The sequence below is a fragment of the Ipomoea triloba genome, chromosome 14, assembly GCF_003576645.1.
Source record: "Ipomoea triloba cultivar NCNSP0323 chromosome 14, ASM357664v1".
NCBI classification, from domain to species: Eukaryota; Viridiplantae; Streptophyta; class Magnoliopsida; order Solanales; family Convolvulaceae; genus Ipomoea; species Ipomoea triloba.
In genome coordinates, this window is record NC_044929.1 from 22,080,102 (window position 1) to 22,101,131 (window position 21,030).

At 35.7% G+C, this 21,030-nt stretch overlaps 5 protein-coding genes across 5 annotated transcripts in view; 2 read left to right on the forward strand and 3 right to left on the reverse strand.

The window, feature by feature from the left end:
* The window catches only part of LOC116003521 (auxin-responsive protein IAA13-like), a 9,499-nt gene extending 9,008 nt beyond the window's left edge, over positions 1 to 491 (reverse strand). The window contains exon 1 of the mRNA XM_031243412.1: positions 58 to 491. Within this exon, the coding sequence (XP_031099272.1) occupies positions 58 to 377 (320 nt within the window). The 5' untranslated portion in view covers positions 378 to 491. The remainder of the gene's footprint in view (positions 1 to 57) is intronic.
* Positions 492 to 4,500: 4,009 nt separating this feature from the next.
* On the reverse strand, positions 4,501 to 7,405 carry LOC116005358. Its single transcript, XM_031245640.1, has 2 exons — positions 7,115 to 7,405; positions 4,501 to 6,397 (listed from the first exon to the last, which is right to left on the reverse strand). Exons 1-2 carry the CDS (start codon positions 7,215 to 7,217, stop codon positions 4,791 to 4,793), a joined length of 1,710 nt encoding a protein of 569 aa, XP_031101500.1. The 5' UTR covers positions 7,218 to 7,405; the 3' UTR covers positions 4,501 to 4,790.
* A 1,223-nt stretch (positions 7,406 to 8,628) lies between these two features.
* On the forward strand, positions 8,629 to 10,151 carry LOC116004472. The gene is made up of 3 exons (XM_031244535.1): positions 8,629 to 9,497; positions 9,585 to 9,757; positions 9,844 to 10,151. Exons 1-3 carry the CDS (start codon positions 8,787 to 8,789, stop codon positions 9,977 to 9,979), a joined length of 1,020 nt encoding a protein of 339 aa, XP_031100395.1. The 5' UTR covers positions 8,629 to 8,786; the 3' UTR covers positions 9,980 to 10,151.
* A 105-nt stretch (positions 10,152 to 10,256) lies between these two features.
* LOC116004471 (nuclear transport factor 2) lies at positions 10,257 to 14,185 on the reverse strand. The gene is made up of 9 exons (XM_031244534.1): positions 13,810 to 14,185; positions 13,570 to 13,704; positions 12,866 to 13,181; positions 11,907 to 12,172; positions 11,612 to 11,783; positions 11,350 to 11,471; positions 11,207 to 11,272; positions 10,903 to 10,984; positions 10,257 to 10,630 (listed from the first exon to the last, which is right to left on the reverse strand). The coding sequence occupies exons 1-9, from the start codon at positions 13,846 to 13,848 to the stop codon at positions 10,512 to 10,514; spliced, it is 1,317 nt and encodes a 438-aa protein (XP_031100394.1). The 5' UTR covers positions 13,849 to 14,185; the 3' UTR covers positions 10,257 to 10,511.
* A 3,940-nt stretch (positions 14,186 to 18,125) lies between these two features.
* LOC116003840 (60S ribosomal protein L23) lies at positions 18,126 to 19,915 on the forward strand. The gene is made up of 4 exons (XM_031243779.1): positions 18,126 to 18,218; positions 18,313 to 18,597; positions 18,770 to 18,811; positions 19,682 to 19,915. Exons 1-4 carry the CDS (start codon positions 18,206 to 18,208, stop codon positions 19,762 to 19,764), a joined length of 423 nt encoding a protein of 140 aa, XP_031099639.1. The 5' UTR covers positions 18,126 to 18,205; the 3' UTR covers positions 19,765 to 19,915.
* Positions 19,916 to 21,030: the final 1,115 nt, after the last annotated feature.

Below are 21,030 nucleotides of genomic sequence, written 5' to 3' on the forward strand. Positions count from 1 at the left end.
AAAAAAAAAAAAAAAAAAAAAAAAAAAAAAAAAAAAAAAAAAAAAAAAAAGGTATACCTGACACCAGAACGAGGAGGGGAACTAGAATCTGCAGCTCTCTTGGTGCCACAAGAAGCATTGTTGGCTTTAGTTGCAGAGGAACATGAAGAAGAAGAAGAAGACTTTGAAACCCCAGAAGGGAAATCCTCAGCTGTCAAGATCCTGCCATATTGGCCCCAAGGAGCAGACTTTGAGCCACCCAGACTCAACCCAAGGCCCAATTCAAGCTCAGACTCATCTGGGTGTGAACAAGAAGAAGAAACTGTTGACATTGAACCCCCAGAAACCACTCCACCACCACCACCACTGTCCATCAATTCAAGAGTAGTAGCATCCATGGAAAACCCAGAAATCCCTAATTGAAAGGAGAACAAAAGAAGGAGAAAAAAAAGAGAGGATTTTGGTTGTTTCTTGGCTCTTGGTGGGCAAGAAAAATGAGGGAAATGGTTGAGTGGGTGTGGGGTGCGAATGAATGAAGGAAAGTAGGTGTGGGTGTTGGGGTCGACAAAGAAGGGGGGTGGGGGAGTGTGGGCCCCACATGTCGGCTTTGTGCGCCTCAGTTCATCATGGGTTTCTCCAACCGGTACCCGCTGCCACTCTGGTCGCGCTGTTCGTCTGCAGACAAAACTGCCCAAACAACCAACTAAAACCTTTGATTCTTCGTTTCAAAAAAAAAAAAAAAAAAAAAAAAAAAAAAAACCTTTGATTCTTGGTTGCCTTTCTCCCTCGTATTTCCTCGCATTGTATAATACTATAATGTATTAATGTATACTACCTAGTACCCAACCACCAAAATATCTTACTCATTTAATTTATACGGAGTATATTTTTATTTATATAAATTTATGAATAATTATGATGTCTGAATTAAATATATTATATTTCTTCCCTACTAACCTACTGTTAATAGAAAAATGATTCTTACTCTTGGTGATTATAGAATTTGGCTTGGGTTGTGATTATAGAATTTGGTCTTTTTTTGGAGATAAACTAGATTTCGTAACTTATGTTGGACTAATTTTATTTTCCTGGAATCCTTGTCTAAGGATGCTGGAGGAGATAAATCTTGAGTCTCTAATCAATTCTATGTTTTCACTGTCACCTGAGTCTTCATCACTGCCGATAGAGTAAGACTTCCAAGATAACCCTTTTAAACTATTGAACTAAGCCCCACAAGGTAGAATTTAGCTCTTTCTTATAGAAAAGATTGACCATAAACTATTTGACATAATATGCACATACAAAGTCTATAGTGAGTGAAAAAAAAAAAAAAAATTCCCGTAGCGAAGTTAAATTACAATGAAAAAATGATTTTTTGGATTCAATTTTGTGTCTTTGGTTGCAATTTGTCACTCAAAAACAAACTGAGTTACAGGTAAAGACTACAAAAGTCTTATCTTTTAATCTTATAATATTTTAGCAATTCGCTTATCAGCTAACCAAAACTTTTGAATTTTCGTAGTGAAATATTTCAATTACTCTCTTAAACGAACTATGAGTAACGAAGGCAGAAAGCATTAGTTCCATATTGAGATAGCATTGAATCAGGTAATACCAAATACCTGATCATTTTGAACCCTAATAAGAAATATTCTAATGGTAACAAAAGAAAAAAAAAATTGGAGAAAAAAATGTAATACCCGATACACTCATTGACGTTTTCTAATGAAAGTCATTATAGCACGGTCGTTTTCAAAAAGAGCGCCAACATCGTTCGAGTTTGAATGAATTCAATCCACTCGCAATTCTTTCTATGAGCGACTTCGGCAAGTCGATCGGCAACCTCGATACAGTAGGGGGGTATGGTTTCTATAAATGGGCCAAACAAAAAGGGAGGGCAGCCCAGTCGTTGGTATAGGGCAAATTATTGCATGGACCATGGTCCACACAGCTGTGTGGACCATTATTTTTATACTGAAGGTACATTATTTTTGTACTGTAGGTACATTATTTGACAGTATATATCAAATAATGTACCTTCAGTACAAAAATAATTTACCCTAAAATAATGTACCTACATTATAAAAATAATGTATCTTCAGTATAAAAATGATGTACTTTTTATTTGCTGTGTGGACCATGATCCATGATGGTATAGAGGGATGACAGGGACAGCTAAAGTGGGGCCAAGAGGTGTGTTTCCAAACGACAAGCCGACAAAGAGTGGGCCCCGCAAAAGCAAATACAGTCACGCAATGCCCGCCACCCACCTTCTGGAAACTCGCTCTGCTTTCACCGCCTCCCATCACTGTGCACTAAACCAGGGACACGTGGATATATATAGCGATAAAACGAATAGGTTCACTTACATTTTTAACCCTATAATGATGCCTTGTACACGTAGTGATGTGAACAACACAAGTCTCGACACATTTGTGGTGAGAAAAAAAAAAACAAAACCAACAAACAAACAAAAAGAACACTTTTGAACTAGAACTTTGTGGCTTAGTGACACGAAGTAATTCTTCAATATAAGAGATTGATATTAAAAAAGTAGTTATAAGTAGAGTCAAAAATTTTCAAGCTTTATCACAAATAATTGGGTTAGAGTTTGGCTATTTATGCATAAGCATGCCCAATTTGATGTGTAGCTCGAAGTTAAGCATTCTTTACTTCATGAGTTCGGAAATATGCTCATAAAATCATTGATATAATATGACGAAATTAAGACACTTAAGCAATCAAAAATAAAATTTCATACATCACTAACCTTTCACTAGTAATTGAGTTAAAATTTTTATTAACATATATGAATGTGCATTTGGTGTGAAACCCGCCTTATGATTTTAACAGATAAATGCTTATAATGAGAGATAAATTAGATCATAGTTGATCAGTTCATAATAAGAATGTCAATAAATAACTCCGGAGTTAAACTTGAACTTTGTTTCAAATGGTTAGCAAGCTAATGGTCTGACCAATTTGACTGGAAATTACAAGTCTCCTAATTTAATAAACTTGTAATAAATTAATTGGTGTGTATAAATATGTAATAACTAATAAATATAAGTTTTATTTTTTATTTTTTACATATAACATTCAGTATTTTTACTATAAAATTAAACTTAACTCTTATTGAAAGATAAAGTTTAATTCAAAGCTCTTTAATAGGCTTATGGTATAGTGGCATGAAGTGACTTCCCTAAATGAGATATCATGGTAACACGTACGTAAATAAATAAAAAAAATAAAAGGGAAAGTAATAATTCTCTTACTGAGACGCGTTTAGAGCAATTTTCCATAAGTTGTGGTCCTGTCACTCTTGTGGTCTGTCCACAATGGATTCGGAAACTTAATATCTTTTCCTTTTTATTTTATGGGAGGTGAAACTTTACAGAGAGAAGTGGGGTCCACGGGGAGATGCAGGTCATAATTATAATTAGTATAAAAGATAACGTAAAAGAATCATTTTAACGTTTCTTACTTTTGTTACATGTTGAAGTGGGAGTGGCTATAGATGTAAAATAATAATAATTTTGCATATTAATAAACCATTGTCGGATGTAATATGGACCGTCGTCTCAATGGTCGACCAGACACCATTTGACAGAGTCGTCTCAATGGTCAACTGGTAAACTTCCAGTTTTAACATCAACTTTTGTTTTTGTCATTGGAAGATGTCTCTCCCTTTTCCCACCACTTGTATGTAAGAAACTATGTTTGGCTGTCTTATTTCGACTCTAAATTTTTAAGTAATATATTAGGAAAAGGTGTTGAATTGAATGAAAAAAGTTGTAATTGTTAAGTCAGAAGTTTAAACTCATATATATGTAATAATAAATTGTTGCATGCATCACAAAAAGAAGCGTTAAGATTAATGTAGATGGTAGCGGTTAACTAGGTTAGTTATAGTGTCGTGAATAGTCACAACGAGTGGTTCTGTAGTTTCACTTTTGGAGTTGGTTTTGTTCCGAGCTTAATAGAATAGAATTGTTAGGACAAAAGAATAGGCTCTGGAGTAAGAAAGTGGCTGATGGATTGATGTTGCTAAGATTAATAAGAATATAAAAAGATGAAATCCTCATAAGTTCATCAACTGGGAGGACAATCAAGAAGTTGGTTAATAGAGATCAAGCATATCCTGACTAGTTCTCAAACTTCTACAATCATTTAGATCTTTAGATTTTAAAGACCCTTCTCAAAGAGATTAGACCTTCATATTTGCAAACATCATGGGGGTAGTGTATAGAGATGAAAAAATTCACGGGGTTGTCCGCCCTAAAGTGATCTAAGTATTTGTATACTCTTTTCTCCTTTGTATTGAAAAAAAAAAAAAAATTCTACTGCATGGACTCCCAAATATTACTTCTTAAATTTTACTCAACGATGAGACAGACACTGATAAACTACTTTTTTCATGTGGGCCTCAATGAAAGTGTTGCATCAAGATTTTGTGTGAGAGATTAAAAGTTGAGAATAGAAAATTGGAGTAAACATACTATTTTCCTAAAAAAAATGCCATTTACCAAAGAAATGGATGAAATAGGCCTGTTTTCCTTGTATCTGCTCATTTCAAGTGACAAAATATGTTATACACAGGAGGTTTCACTTGTACAAACAACAAGGATAGCAGACAGCATAGCTGTCATCATCCAATGATGTTCTGCTTCTTAAGAAAAGTGAGGAACAATATACATGAGGTTACAAACTTACAACAAATCTTCTGTCTGCTAACCTGATCTACAATCTTGATTGAAACAAAGCTATGGGAATGGAAAAGAGTTATACACTGCAAATGGCATAACAAAAAGTTACCATCTCTCATCCCCTATCCAATTATTTTTCTCCTTCGGCCCGCTAGGACCTTCTTCCCCAGACAATTCCACGGGCAGCTTACTAAAGATGTTCAGCGCTGAAAATCTAAGCGTTAGAGGTAAACGATTGGCAGCCTTATTAAGTTCGGTCCTTGAATCATAAACGATGGTCGGACCCCACTCCCTCATGTACTGCAACCAACCTGGCTCCCGAACAACTCCATGCCCTAGATACTCTGCTGCAACGATTTCGTACTGGGTGCTAGAATCTACATAATAGTGACTGCGGGCAGCATCATTCCTAATTCCAATCCCGAGCATTGAAGAGCCTTGGATGTAGACGCCCGGGTGAGGATAGCTAGCATGGCCATGTTTGGACGAGTATACAACAGCTTTGTTCCCCTCAATGAACTCTAAATCGTATATATCCACCCATTCACCGCCACTATGCTGTGAAAAGTATATGCTTTGCAGCTCTCCATTAAAATTGCTCAGCCTGAGTGTGAAATGCTCCCAATCGCCCACATGCTGGCCAATTTTGCACAGAGACAAGTTCATTACGCCAATCTTTAGAGTGGCTGGCCCGTTGAAGGGACAAAAAACCCACATTGCTATATCAGTGAACGTACCACCTGAAGCTGGCTTTACGTGAACGTAAAGTTTTGCACTCCGTATGTTTCCATGCTTGATAGTCCCTAAACGGTCATCCCTAGGCAAATCTATCCAATATTCTCTATCATTTGTTCCACCGGCAGGCAAATTGGACCCATCAGCGTCAATGGTCTTTCCATTTACATCACCGGCTTTGTACAGCAACGCTCCATTTTCAAAGAACCAGGAAACAGAAGATGGAAGATAGATCTCGTCTGGATGAAAAAATACAGTGGGACCGTAGTGCCTGATGAGTGCATGTATCTGATCAAGATTTGGCATTGCATGCAGATTAGGGTCAAAGTTCTTCAAGCATACGATATCTAGCTCTTCCCTCAAGGTCAAATAGTCGGTGCAAAAAAAGGTACCAACCGGAACACCTTTCCCTTGCATTCCTCTATGACAGGGTCGTGTACTCCAGACCATAAGAGGCACTTGAGAAAATTTAGAAGTGGTTTTTAGTATCATGCGGTAGGTTTCACATTGATCAATGAGGTCATTTCGCACACACTTAACTTCATCTAGTTCAGGCTTCGCAGGCTTGTTCGTCACCACAAAACCCAAAGCTTTATACCCTTCAGGTGGTTGAGGTGACCAGAAGTAACTAGATGCAGCAAAGTCATCCTCGCTCTCATCATTCGAACTCCAAACTAACGTATAGTCCAAGGGGTTTCGGAGAGCTGGAGAATACTTGGAGGTGTGTGGATGAGGGTTCCCGGGCTTAGGTTTAGCCACTTCGCGAACTGCTAGAACAAAACCTCGTAACGGCTTTACATTAGGTTGGGCATAATAACCAAGATTGAAAAACCCTTCTGGCAACCCAATTGGTTTATAAAAGCTAACACCTTGCTTCCCACCCTGTGGCAAATTGCTTCCCCAAATAAACTCAAATCTCGTGATCTGGCAAACCTCTAGCTCACCCAATCTTATCACTCCAGTACCAAACCCTGTGCCTGATCATGCATATATTTCATTACAACAAACCAACAAGTGAAATAAAACAAATATCAAACCACACATTACATTATTTTTACTTGTAACAAAGGCAAGTCTGGCATTCAAAGTCTACAAGTGCAATCATGGCAAACTTTTGTTTCAGAGTAACAGTAACCACAATGATGAGACTTGGCAAATGGCTGAAAAAAAGTGTTAATGTTCAGTGTCAACTTGACAAACAGGTCGAGCCTGGACTGAACTTTGGGCTAACCGGCCCATTTGACACCTGGTTGGAGCATTGGGTGTCGACTGAGTTGGCCGAGTTCCGCCTCTGCTTGATTCAAGACGTGACATTGTGACTTACCATGGAGGGTGTGTTTAAATGGTTAATGTCCTTCTACTTATAAGTTATAGCATATGGCAACCAAATAGCCAAAGAACTCAATGGCTTACTATCCATAAACCTCTAGTGTCAAGTACAATATGAATGCTACTTATACCAAAGATTTCTTCTAGAAAACATGATCAAACTCTATATCTGATCTCAATATGTAAACTTCCAGGACAGGTATTTGCAGGTTAATCTTTTGAATGCAAGTAAAAAGCTCAAATCAAAGAGTATTGGGATAATTAACACGAAAAAAGCGCAAGATTAGCTAAAAGATTAAAACTTTATTAGCATTAATACAAATTAAACAAAAAAAAATTGACAGGAAAATAAGGGGCCGGCATACCTTGTGGCCATTGAGGAATCGGCGCCGGCAAGGAGAAAGTCTCCGGTTGCTGCTCGAAGAAACCGGGGACTCTGGTCCAGGTCAAGCATTTGCAGCACAACATCTTTGCTCCTCCGGAAGATTATGAACCTAAGAATTCATGAAAACAGGTTTCGAGAATTGGGAATCAATAGCCGTCGACGAAGCCTAACGGAGCTTCTATGCATGTTTCGTCGGAAAAATTCTTTTCTTTGTCGATACGCTTATACTTTTGTCGTGGAATATGGAATAAAGGTTGCCGCCTCGCCGGAGAAAAGTAGAAAAACTGAAAAAATCCAGAGCAAGTTAAAACTGAACGGTGTCGTTTCTTCATTTTTGGGGGTACTTTAACTCTATTAAAAAATGTTTAAAATCATAATAATAAATTTTTTTTCAAAAAGTGTGCATTTATATTCTTACCGCAAAAAATTAATACTCCATCTGTCTCATTTTATCTATTATGCATACTATTCAACTATTTTTTTCTTTTGTTTATTTTCTTTGGTATTTTAATTATTTTTAAATTTAATTTTTGTATTTAATAGTATTTTTATTATAGTTTCTAAATATATAAATTTTGTATACTGATACCAAAATTAATATTATGAAAATTTGAATTAAAAATATTGTTAACGAGACATATAAAATGACACGAAAGAGTATAATTTTTCCCTTAAAAAGAATGTTATACAAATTAAGATGAAAAATGATGTAAGTTTTTAGGTTAGAATGTACTCCGTCTTATACTATCATGTATATTTTAATAGGTTTTTCGATACCTAAAATAACTGCTTTTAAAACTAATAATTCAGACTTTAACTTCAATCAATTATATGTACTTTTTTTTCAATTGATTTAATTCAACTAATAATTCAGACTTTAGCTTCAATCAATTATATGTACTTTTTTCAATTGATTTAATTGAAGTAATGAGAAGTTACAATCAATTTTTAATTTTAGTCAATTATTAGTCGACATCGACCGACACTATTCCCCAGTCTTGTGTATGGTATTGAATTGAATTTATACATCAAGAACCATCTTTTCTCAAAAAATGAAACGTGTGTGGTGGTTCTAAATTGGTATAAATCAATGTTGGAAGGAAGAATGCCAAAATTTGTTTCCTTTTCAATGCCTTCCTTACCAAGCAAAATTAGAGAAGTCATTTTCTTGTTATATTCCTTTAATTTATGGAAAAATTTACACCTGTTATTTAAATGTAAACTTTCGATGATTTGTAACCTTACACTATCAAAAGATCACAAGAAGATAAATTAGCTTAAGTGCCCGTAACTGATCAGATCAAATCAAGAAAGAAAATTGATAGGAAAGTGTGAAACTTGAATTTTCTTTTTGTATTCCCACAAGTTGGGAGTAGGGCCTATGAATGGGCAATTCAAGAATGGCAATTGTAAGTTTCTTCGCAACGAACGGAGCATATGCTTGATGCTTCTATGCACGTGAAGATCCTGACCTTTCTAAGTACAACTGGTCCAATTGATATTTTTCTCACTCCAAAACGGTTTTGTGCTTCATTCTCCACCGTTCAAATACATTTATTCACAAACCCAAATCTCCAATAATTCAACCTTTATAAAAGGGTACCTCTCTGTTATTGCATTTGATTCAGAATTTTTAAGATCTGGCAAGAAAGATGCTGCTAAGAAGCTCTTCTACTCCAATTCTTGGATCTCTTCTTACAGATAGTTGTGGGGAAGCTGTTACACCAAACCATTTCAAGAAAGTATTGTATCCCCACCATGTTGGATCCCTCAACTTCAACAAGTTTTCTTGCAGTTCTTCTTCCCCTAGCTCCCCTTCGGTTTCTGAGTTTTCTTCTGGCAAGCAGTTGTCCAGAAATGGGTTTCGAAAAGTTATGTCGGAGGGGAACTTGGAAGGGTTGGCAGTCCATGAACCCGGCAATGGTGAGGATGAGTTCAGTCTTGCTATCCCGCTGAAGAAGTTCCCACGCGTGAATGGGTTGGAAACCATCCCGTCTTTCTCGTTACATGGCTCGGGAAGTTGTGAAGATGAAGAAAGTGATGTAGATGAGGAATTGGAGGAGGCCATGGATGGTGTTGTTAATCAAGGCTTGAAAGCAGAAATGACTGAAATGGGTCTGAAGGTTGCAGAAGGGAGAGAGATGTGTCTTACCAGAGAGGCTATGGTTGTTAATGGTGGCGGTGATGATCCTACTGGAGGTTGTGGTGCCACCGGTGGTGGTGGTGGCTGTAAGCCAGTGGCCTTTCCCAGGGGCGGGGGCGATAGCCATGGGTTCAGTATGGAGGAGTACTACAAGAAGATGGTGGAGGAAAATCCCAGCAATCCCCTGTTCTTGAGGAACTATGCTCACTTCTTGCATCAAGTGAGTCATCTTTTCATCTTTCAAGATTCCCAGATTTTCCCCCACAATTTTCAACACATCTTTTTTAATCGTTTCATTGATGAACAGACAAAGGGAGATTGTAAAGGAGCAGAGGAATATTACTCGAGGGCAATTCTAGCAGATCCAGGAGATGGTGAAGTTCTATCACAGTATGCTAACCTGGTTTGGGGGCTCCACCGAGATGCTGATAGAGCAACGAGCTACTTTGAACGCGCAGTCCAAGCTGCTGCAGAAGACAGGTTTGTTTTCGATGGATGCCCTTCTGATAAAACAAAGTGTGTCAATATTCAATCACATCTCCACTCATTACTTCTTGATTTTCCAGCCATGTTCATGCTGCATATGCAAGGTTTCTCTGGGAAATTGAAGACAATGAGGATGAAGAAGATGACGTACCAAGTAATGCACATATAAAGCCGGTTCTCCATCCAGGAGCAATGGCATCTGCAACTGCTCACTGAATTGAATTGTATCCCTGTAGTTTTAGGTAGCAGTAATAATAGATATGACAGATGAAATTCTTTTCAGTTCTAAGAAGCTTAGCGGGAGAGTGAGTGCAATGATTAACTCAACTCGACTAAGCTATATTCCCAATAAGGGTCTATATAGAATCTTGAACTCCATTCGAAATGATTCAGAGTATATCAGCATATGATTTTGATTGGATCTTTGAAAAAGGTTTGCATGGCAGCAGGTGAGAAGATGATAAAGAATATTGACAAGAAAGAACTCCATAAATTTAATCAAAATTTCAAACCCAATGTAAAAGATGTACCTCTTAGATTGAAGACAATAAAAGCAATCAAGAGGAAAAAGGCACGCGAATTGATTGTATGCTTGCATTTCAAATGTTACGGGGGAAGAAAACAAAAAAACATTAACCTACATCTCACAAATTCTAGGCATAAACCTCATAATGAGTCACAACTTCCATTGATTGGATCTTCTTTCTAATGCTCCATCACACAAGAGACTAGTGATTGATATTCTGTATCATGCAGCACGAAAGCCATTACTCTTCACCCTGTTATAATCAACGCTATCTTGATAGCCTCCCCGTCCGAATGTCCGTCCCCCAGAACGACCTCCTCTGCCCCTTCCACCTCTTCCTCCTGATCAAGGAAATTCCAAAAATCAGTGTTGTGTGTTAAAAGAAAAAGAAGTAACATTAAAAATTAAAAATACGATAATACAAATAAGAGATAAAACTATTCATATCTTGAAATTTTGCAAAGCACATGATGGTAGAAATGACAATATGTCAATATGACATAGCAAAGACAAAAGGGTAAGGCCAATAAAAGAAAATATGAAAAAAATCTAGAACAATCAGATCAGATTCAAACAGTCACTTTAAACCAAAAAGCAGTTTTGAAGAACGTACTTCCTCCGCGTGAAGCACTATTGTTGTTTGGTCTCCTCTCCTCGATGTAGACTTGCCTTCCAGCTAACAGTATTGGTGAAGCCTAAAAAAGGGCATGATATATTATTATAAATGCATATTGCCGTGCCAATGATGGTATGCTTAAGTCAATTCATAAATAGCACACAATGACTAAAAATGGGTAAGCAAAGCAAATCACAAAATATTTTAGCAATTCCACAGCAAATTCCTCTGTGAAATAACAGCTATATATTAAATAGTAACATAAAAGCTAGTTAAAAATCAAATTTGATGAATCTCAAACCTTGAGTGCATTCTGAACACCCTGCACATCTTCAAACTCGACAAAGGCATAGCAGACACCAACATCCTGAGTAGCAGTTGCAATTCCTGTATCAGCACATATCTATTTTTAAGCACATAATTAACACAAGAGAAATAACTAACCTTGCGGTTTCTTAAGAACACCCCATCTTGCTTGATTGTTCCAAAGTTCTTAAACTCTTGCACAATATCTAGAGTCGATACACTTGATGGCAAGTTCCTCACATACACAGACAATGATTCCCCTACCAGATAAAAGATTCATTAAATCATGCTTGGCAAACAAACAAGAATCTCAACTGAAAAAAGAAGTAAATAATGACATAATGAGACACTAGAAGTCATATCTAGTGCACACCCTAATAAGAATGAGACTGGTGTTCACCTTCTTGATATAAGCCTTCATCTGCTAGCTCATGGCTGTTATCAGGCAAAACAGTTGAGGCAGCATCTGTCTGCTGGACAACTGGTTGCCAGTCTGAAGTAGGCTGTGTGCTCTTGGTGAAAGGTTGCTGGACACTAACTGATGGTGGGGATTTTCCTTTTGGTGCGCGCAACTGTAAGTTGTCAAGAATTATATGCCAAATGGTGGAGAAAAAACAAATGCAAATACATTTCCCTATAGAAAGATTCAGTTATATATATGAAGCATTAAAATTGAAAATATAAGGAATACATACTATGGAAGCATAACTAAGCTTTGACTGCTCTCCAGCAGGTTCTTCCCAAGAAGGTTCGGGCACCTCCAAAGCTTCCACATTGTTCTGCAAAGTATATGGCTCTTCTTCCAAAGGAGGTTCTTCATGCACTGTTTCTGTCTCAGGGACATATTCTTGTAAATCTTGCTGATTCTCTGAATAACTGTACTCACCAACAGAATTGTTTCCTTCTAGGTTGACCATGTTGACATATTCCCTAGCTTCTTCCTCCAAGGCATAGTCAGAGGCTGTTAAGAGAATTAGCAAGGTAAAGCACAACCAAAGATAATATAATACAAGAGAAATACTAAGCATATAGGCAGTAGCTGATAATGTCACAAAATAACCTGCAACTAGCTGATAAGCTAGCTGTAGTTGTTGCTAGCTAGTAGCTGATAGGCAGTGATAGATGATAAGGTAGCTAATTGACTTGGAAGTGTTTGGTAATGAACTAGCTTTCTAATGTAAATGACTTATCAAAGGACTAGCTGCTAATAAGCTATAGACTAATGAAAACCTTGTTTTCCAAACAGCTCTAAAAGACAACAGCTAACTTCTTATAAGTTATAAAGTACCAAAAGCTTGCTGCCAAACACATCTTAATGTAAATGACTTATCAAAGGACTAGCTGCTAATAAGCTATAGACTAATGAAAACCTTGTTTTCCAAACAGCTCTAAAAGACAGCAGCTAACTTCTTATAAGTTATAAAGTACCAAAAGCTTGCTGCCAAACACATCTTAATGGAAAAAGCAAAAATGGTAAAGAAATAATGAACCTAAGAGAGAGAGAGTGAGAATGCCTGGAATACAACCTAAGAGAAAGCCCACACTACAAGTCTACAACTTTGTGAAAAGATGATATAATGAATAATCACTGCAGGAAGATAATGAGATTTTTAATGTAATCAATACCTCTATAGAATATAAGAATAAATGGTACCTGGTGCCTCTGCATGCGGAGGACTAGGGGCAGTTGGTTGAGCACCAAAATTGTTTTCCGAAACTACCACAGGCGCTGGCGGTTGGTTCTTCACCTCCATGTCACCAAAATGGAAGACATCATTAAGAACAAAGAAGCCCTTTTCCTGTGGAGCAAGGAAAAATGTCTGCACAAAATCCCTCCACCCACTAACATCTTTCAGCTTGACAGAACCAGAAACCACCACGAGAACACCTCCGTTCCAAGATTCAAGAGAATTTATTGTCTTAACCTTAATCCCTGAGAATCCTACTGACAGGAGAAGTGAATGTATTTCCTGCAAAAACATAGGACAAAGAAACATACAAATTAAATTGAAGTCTGCATATGGTACTCTGAGCTGGAAAAATAAAAACAAAAACAAGCTATATGCTTAAACAGCTCCAATTTGAAGGATATCATAATCCCAAAACTCAAGACAGCCATATTTCTCAACACAAAATTAAATTTTATATTAGGTGTTGTCTACCTTGTCAAGTTGCGTTCTAAATCTCAGACCCTTTCCATATACACACTAAAGATCAGAAAATCGAAAATCAAGAGAACTAAACAAAATTCTCACAAGGGCATTAATATCAGTGCGCCTTAAAAACAAGAACTAAACTTCCACTTTCAGTTATAATTACACTTAGTCAGATTCCAGTTTAATGAAGATAAAGACTCACCAGGAGTGAGGAAGCTGACTCGGCGGAGTCTCCATCAACTCTAACAATGGAGCTGGAATCCGTGTAGAACTGATGAACATAATCCGGTTGCTGTTGCAGCACCTGATAATATTGTTGCACAAAGTACGAACCAACCTGTTTTTAAACAAAAAGAAAATAAATCAATCAGCAAATAATAAAATAAGCAAAATCCCAAATCAATAAACAGAGAAATAAACTAAGTTTGCTGATTTCGCAGACCTGAGTAGCACTTATCTGAGCAGCGTACGGGGTAGCCATTCTCTCACTCTCAACAAGTCCTCCGCCCCTCGGAACCTACCCCTGAAACCCTAGATCACGAGATTTCTAGGGCTGACGAATTCTTGGTTTTAAAATTCTTCAATCAGAAAAATATAAAATATATACTGATTTAACCTCCCTTATTTTATTATATGCACTGAAAGACGCGATTCAGAGAGATGAAAACCAAAGCTTTCTAGTTCATACAGAAATACATACACACGTATACACTGTATGTATGTGTCTGAGATTGATTGGAGTTTCAGGGCGATTATGGGAATCGAAAAGTTGCAGAGAGAAGAGCGAATGATAGATCTATGTGGAGAGAGAGAGAGAGACAGAGATGTTCAGTGGGGGGTTTATGGTAAGATGAATCTTTGACTTCCAGAGGGATTGAGGGAATCAACGGCGGATGATTATGCGGGGGACAAATTGGACGGATAGGATTGGATCATGGGGAGAAGAGAGTATCAGTAAGATAGTAAATGCTAGAACCTCGTCATAGTAATTTTTTTTTTTCAAAAAAGTACTTTTTTTAAATTTCTTTTTGTGTTAATAAAAGTAAAATTCTTTACCAAATTCATATAGCACCTTTGTGGCTCTCATTAAAGAAAGATGACATGATTAAATTTTAATGGTGGTATATTGACGATACTAACTCTTGTAATAGAGTCAATAGTAGTATAGTACTAAAAAATAATAATAAAACTATTCAAGTTATTATTTGTGGCAGTTTTTTATTATATAGGATTATAGATAGATAGATTTCAGATCACATAGCTTTAGCTTTGACACATTATATTCCCGCAAATTTTGATTCTCAATAATAATCTATACACCTGTGTCTACAAAAATGTGTTAATCTCAACCTAAACTTACAATATTCATGACAATAATTAAACTATTATCATATTGTTGTAGCAATACTTAAGTGAAGTTTCTCTCATCGACGTAACCATACCAATATCATGAGCGTTATGTTTTTTTTTTTTAATGAGAAAAACATGTTACGTCTATCTAAGAGTGTATATGGTTAAAGTGTTGAACTATAGTCATGTGTAATAGTTTGCAAATTTTATAGAGATATATTCTTTAGCTCTATCACAACCAGGTCCAACCATCTTGGTGAGTCAATACAAATGGATTTGAGGGGGACCTACATGTTGAATGTACCGTGTTCAGTCAAAGAATTATACGTGACAACTCCACTGATCATGTCAAATAGAGCAATATATTAAAGACACATGGCATTGTCAACATGGTTGATCAATACATGCCTTCCACATGTTTAGTAGCAAGGATAGTATGGAAGTGTCGTGTGAGGTAACTATTTAAGCATTGAATATCAGTGCGTGGAACCTTTTAATTTTATCTACTATACTAATAAGAGCCAAAGAGAGTTATGCCTAAAATGAGTAGAAAAAATGGCGGTGAAATTATTTAATCAAATGGATGATTCAGATGAATTATTTAATCAAATAGATGGTTAAGATAATTCCGATTAATATTATTGATAGATATTGCATAATTTAACCTTACTTTTATGATTATCCGTTAAGTTTTTCGTTAAATATTATCTTCTCCGTTAACTTTTAACTTACCCATTCATTTCTATAAGAAATGTCTTAGGTTCTAACCTCATCTCAATCAAATTTGACATAATTAAGTTTCGCACTCTATTTTACTCTTATTAAATTAAATTAAATAAATTAGTAGCTACAACAAAAAATGATACATATGTATTTCTTTAATTTAGAATTATGTGTCTACAATACCTTTATTTGAAAAAATATTCATTATCAAAAACTTAAATTAAATAAGAGAAATAATTTCATTGTTATATTGTCTTTATTTTCTCTCATGCAAAGATTCTTTACATTCAAATTGATCAATTGATATTCATTACATTGTCCATTATCTTATTTTTACAATATATTGTAATTAAATATCAAAGTTATAGCACAAAATAATGTTATATATTTAGTTACCAAGTATTTTTATTAATACTATGAAAAAAAAAATCAAAATAATTTGAAACTAATTATATTAACTACTTGGGGATTAGTTGACAAAGAGAGTACTCAAATAATAACCCAACAAATTGAAGCGGAATCACTCTATTTTACTCTTATTGAATTAAATAAATTAGTAGTTACACCAAAAAATGATACATATGTATTTCTTTAATACCATGAAAAAAATAAAAAAGAATAGTTTGAAACCAATCATATTAATTACTTGGGGATTTGTTGACAATGAAAGACTCAAATAACCCATTACATAGCAAATTGAAGCGATAAACTACCTTTTAATATCTCTGGAATACCTAATATTTTAAATTTTCAAATTTTTATTAATTTATTTAATCTTTTTTTCTTGAACTAGGGATTTCTTTATCTACAATAACTCATTCAACAATAATGGTTGAACCAAAGGAACCCCAAGCAGAACACTTAAAGGAAAGTCCATAGCTCCTATATCATAATTTCATTGCATGACGTTGTCATCCATGCTACCAACAATAACTGAATTACAAATAACACACTACCAACAAAAAGGAAGAGAACAAATAGTAAAGATGAAGATCAGACAATGGCAATGTTACTCAAAAGAGAATTAAAAACATTTAGAAAAATTCAAATTCAAAGTAGTACTTCGTATTTATCTAGACTATCATTTTTAGACCAAATATTTAGACTATCGATTTTAGGTTGCAAACATTTATTTTAGTAATAATTATAATGAATTTTCTATATTATTTTGGATTCATATACTTTGAGTTAGATATTTAAATAAAAAAAATTCGACATTCAATTACCCATGTATAAACTTATCCTATATAATCTTGCATTGATATACTTTCAAATATTTATTTAAATATAAACATTGGGCATTAACTCATTCGCGCAATGCGCGTATAAAACTAGTTTTTAAGATAAATGACTTTTTCTAAGGAAGTGGTGGGGAACTCGGATACACCTTAATAAAATTATTACCTTTTTTATGCTTTTAAATTCGACCCGTATTTTACATTATCAACACTAAATAAAATGGATAAATCACACTAAGGATATTCATGACATATTTTAATTTAATTAACATGTCTTTGAATAAATTTATAAAGTATATAAAACTAGTAATTTTGTGAGCACCAATATACTTTTTTACATTTTTTTAAAAGTCTAAATTGAATACTAAAAGTTTTTGTTAAGATTGTTTATAAGTTTGAATGGAATACAAATTGACTTTTTAAAAACTTGTTAAAAGTTTTAATCGACAGTTATTTAACCGAATGGTTGGAGTATATAGATTTCTAACTAGATTTTATCTTGCTACCTAGTCACAATGTCATACTGTGTTGCGTCCCTTTTTAACCCAAAACCATTCAATTATAAAAGACCACATCATTCCACCCGCACCTATATGAGTTACGGCATATGAGATACTCAAAATGGCATGCGTCACGTTTGTTCAATATAATTCAACTAATTGAGCAATTTAAACTAAATTGATACCTTAACTTTATTGATAATCAGATTATCGGAGGGTGCGCTAAACATATACGATCAAGTTTTTGGAGCAAAACATGAGCGATGCAATAGTTATTACGTGGGTTCGAAAACGACGTCGTTTTGTGTTTTTTTTTTGCTAATTACAACATACATTTTTATAACTCATAATGTATATTATTATAACTCATAAAGTACATTATTATACCTTAAAAATTTCATTATTCTAACACGTAATGTATATTATTTTAACACAAAGTATATTATTTTAACACATAAAATACATTAATTTAAGAGCATCCATATCTGTGGAAAATTTTACACATTTTTTTAAGTGACACTAGGAGAGAGAGAAGAAGGAAAAAAAAAAAAGAAGAAAAAATATGACGTAGCAGAGAAAAAAGGTCAGCAAACGCGCCAACGGGTGCGTGCATAGCTGGACCCTTCAAAACCCATAAAAACCAACATTTTATTTATTACTGTTCAAAAAACCCACCAAAATTCATTGATGTAATTACGTTAACACATAAAGTATATTATTTTAATTCATAATGTACGTTATTATAACTCATAATATACATTATTCTAACTCATAAAATTCAACGACGTTATTTTGGACCGTGATTTACACAGTTGTTATAATTTACCGGAGCAATGGGAGTCATTAAAAAAAATTTTAAATTGCGATACAAACTTCTTAATCACCCAAGAGGCCCAAAAATAAAATCCGGGCTTAGATGCCCTAGTATTTCAGCCCATAATCCCCACAAAAAACCCTAGCACTTGCATATAAGAATGCATTACCCTTTCTATCTCACTAGTTTCAGAAGAGAGAGAAAGCATCAACAATGTCGAAGCGAGGTAAGCTGTAGTCCGCTATATTCAAGTATTTTTCTTTGGTTTTGTGTTTTTGTGTGTTTTTTTTTAATGTAAATATGCTTTATCTGTAATTTAGGTCGCGGAGGTTCCGCCGGGAACAAATTCCGCATGTCGCTGGGTCTGCCGGTGGCTGCGACGGTGAACTGCGCCGACAACACCGGTGCTAAGAATCTCTACATTATCTCGGTGAAGGGAATCAAGGGAAGACTCAACAGGTTGCCCTCTGCTTGCGTCGGGGACATGGTGATGGCCACCGTGAAGAAGGGTAAGCCCGATCTCAGGAAGAAGGTCATGCCGGCCGTGATCGTCCGTCAACGCAAGCCTTGGCGCCGAAAGGACGGTGTTTTCATGTATTTTGAAGGTATTCTTCATCTATAATTGTCTTTGAGCGGCACATATACTGTACTTTATGTGTTTTGGTTCTGTGACCTAATTTTTCTGCATTTGATTATGATCTATATTAGTGAAATTGATGTTTTGAACACCATGATCCATGCTATCGGGCTCTGATCATAGTGTGCTTTTTCTTGCAGACAATGCTGGGGTGATTGTGAATCCCAAAGGAGAAATGAAAGGTAAAACTTTGTTTCAAATGTTTATTGATTGCAGGTTATAAGTAGCTATAATCTTGTCAAATGTTCATTGATTTGTATCTTATAAGTAACTACAGAGTATAATATTGTCAAATGTTCATTGTTTGTATCTTATAAGAAACTATAATATTGTCAAATGTTCATTGATTGTATCTTATAAGTAACTAGAATCTTGTCAAATGTTCATTGATTGTATCTTATAAGTAGCTACAATCATTTCAAATGCACATTGATTGTATCTTATAAGTTACTACAATCTAAACATGGCTTAACTAGTCAAAGTATAAAGTAAAAAGATGGTCTTCTTTGGTCAGTTTCTTTCTCATCAATAGTAATGGGCATTTGGTTGGGGGTATAATTGAAATGAAATTCACCCTTTGGTGATTGATAAGAATTTTGTAGACACTGGGCTTAGGAATCAAATTCCCAAGCACAAGTGCACCACACTTTTTCATTCGTGGCTCTGGTTGGGGGTTTTAAGGGTCATAATTGAGATGAAATTCATTGTTGGTAATTGGCAAGAATTTTTTTAGACCCTGGGAATATGAATTAAATCCTCAAGCACCCCACTTTTCATTCTTGGCTCTTTTCCTGTGAGGGGCTTTAAGGGTCATAATTGAAATGAAATTAATTGTTGGTAATTGGTAAGAAATTTTTATTGACACTGGGAATAAGTATCAAATCCTCAAGTACCCCACTTTTTCATTCCTTGTTCTCTCACTTTCATTCTATTTAGTAAAACCTAATCAAAGTGCTAAACATTTGATTTTTTATGCCTGCTAAGATTATTACTCAGTTTCAGCCAATTTTAGTTTTTGTTCTAATCATTTGTTCACTGTTTTTTGCTTGCAGGGTCTGCAATTACTGGGCCTATTGGCAAGGAGTGTGCAGATCTTTGGCCTAGGATTGCCAGTGCTGCCAATGCTATTGTTTAGTGATATGTCTCATATTATGGATTAGTTGGATTTTTGTTTTGGCTGTTTTTTTTGGAGTTTTTGACATTGAGTTCTTGGCCATAAGCATTCTGTATCACTGAGGATTTGAGTTATATTAATGACAGTTATTTTTATACTTTTTTTTTATTCATACCAAGAGTGTCTTTTTATTGCTGAATACAAGTTAGTTTCCTAAAATGCTGTATTGTGTGTTGGTCTTAATCTAGGTTTTGTTTTAAAACTTGTAACACAACAAATTATATTACTCCGTAATAGTTATTACCACATAACATATACTTCATCGTTTAAATTGATAAAAATGAGACTTAAGGTGATTTTTGATATTAAATTATCAAAAGGAAAATGGCCGTTACCCCTCCTAAATTTCTCTTCCAATATTTTTCTTATCATTGGGTGCCTATGACGACTTTAACAACGAACAAACCATTTGACAATCATAGCACACTATCAACTTACGCCAGCTTTGATCCATAGCCAACAATAGAGTTTCCTTTACCGCCATAGTCTTGGCAAGGTGAGAATTGTGAAGACATTTCACTAAGAGTAAATTGCACTTTTTGGTCCTATGACTATAGGGGTCCTGTTAATTGCAGTACTTGACTTTAAAAACTAACAAACTAGTCCTTTTAAGTATGCATTTTTTAACAGATTAGGTCCTTCCGGCCAAATCACCGGCCAAATGTCGCCGGAAAGTTGTAATTCATTTTAATTTGTTTAAAAAGAGGGCATTTTGGTCTTTTCACCCGCCTATGCTCTTCTTCTTCGCTTAGTCGCCGAAAATATCGTCTCCGCCGTCTAGTTCATCGCAACCAGAGCTCGCTCACCAGAGCTTCCCACCAGCACCGCCGTTGCCGTCCCGTTCATCGCAATCAAAGAGACACACAGATCTGAACCAAAACCAGTGATGCACCACAGTGATAGAAAATCTCAATCAACGATTCAAAGTTCTAGCAAATCACGGGACTGTCAGATCTGTTTCGTCGAACCAAAAACTCATTGGACTGTCAGATTTGAACCAAAAACTCACACTTCGTCGAACCACCGCCTCACGCCGGAGCTTCGCGACTGCTCCAGTTGCCATCCTTGCCCTCGATGCTCTGCTATGCCGGAAGGAACAGAGGTCGCCGGAGGAGAAGACGAAAGTCCATTGGGCCACCCCGCGATGACAGCGTCCCCGCCGCGTGACGCCTCGACCTCGCGATTTAATGGAAGGAAGATTGGTATTCTGTTTGACTGGCTTTGCAG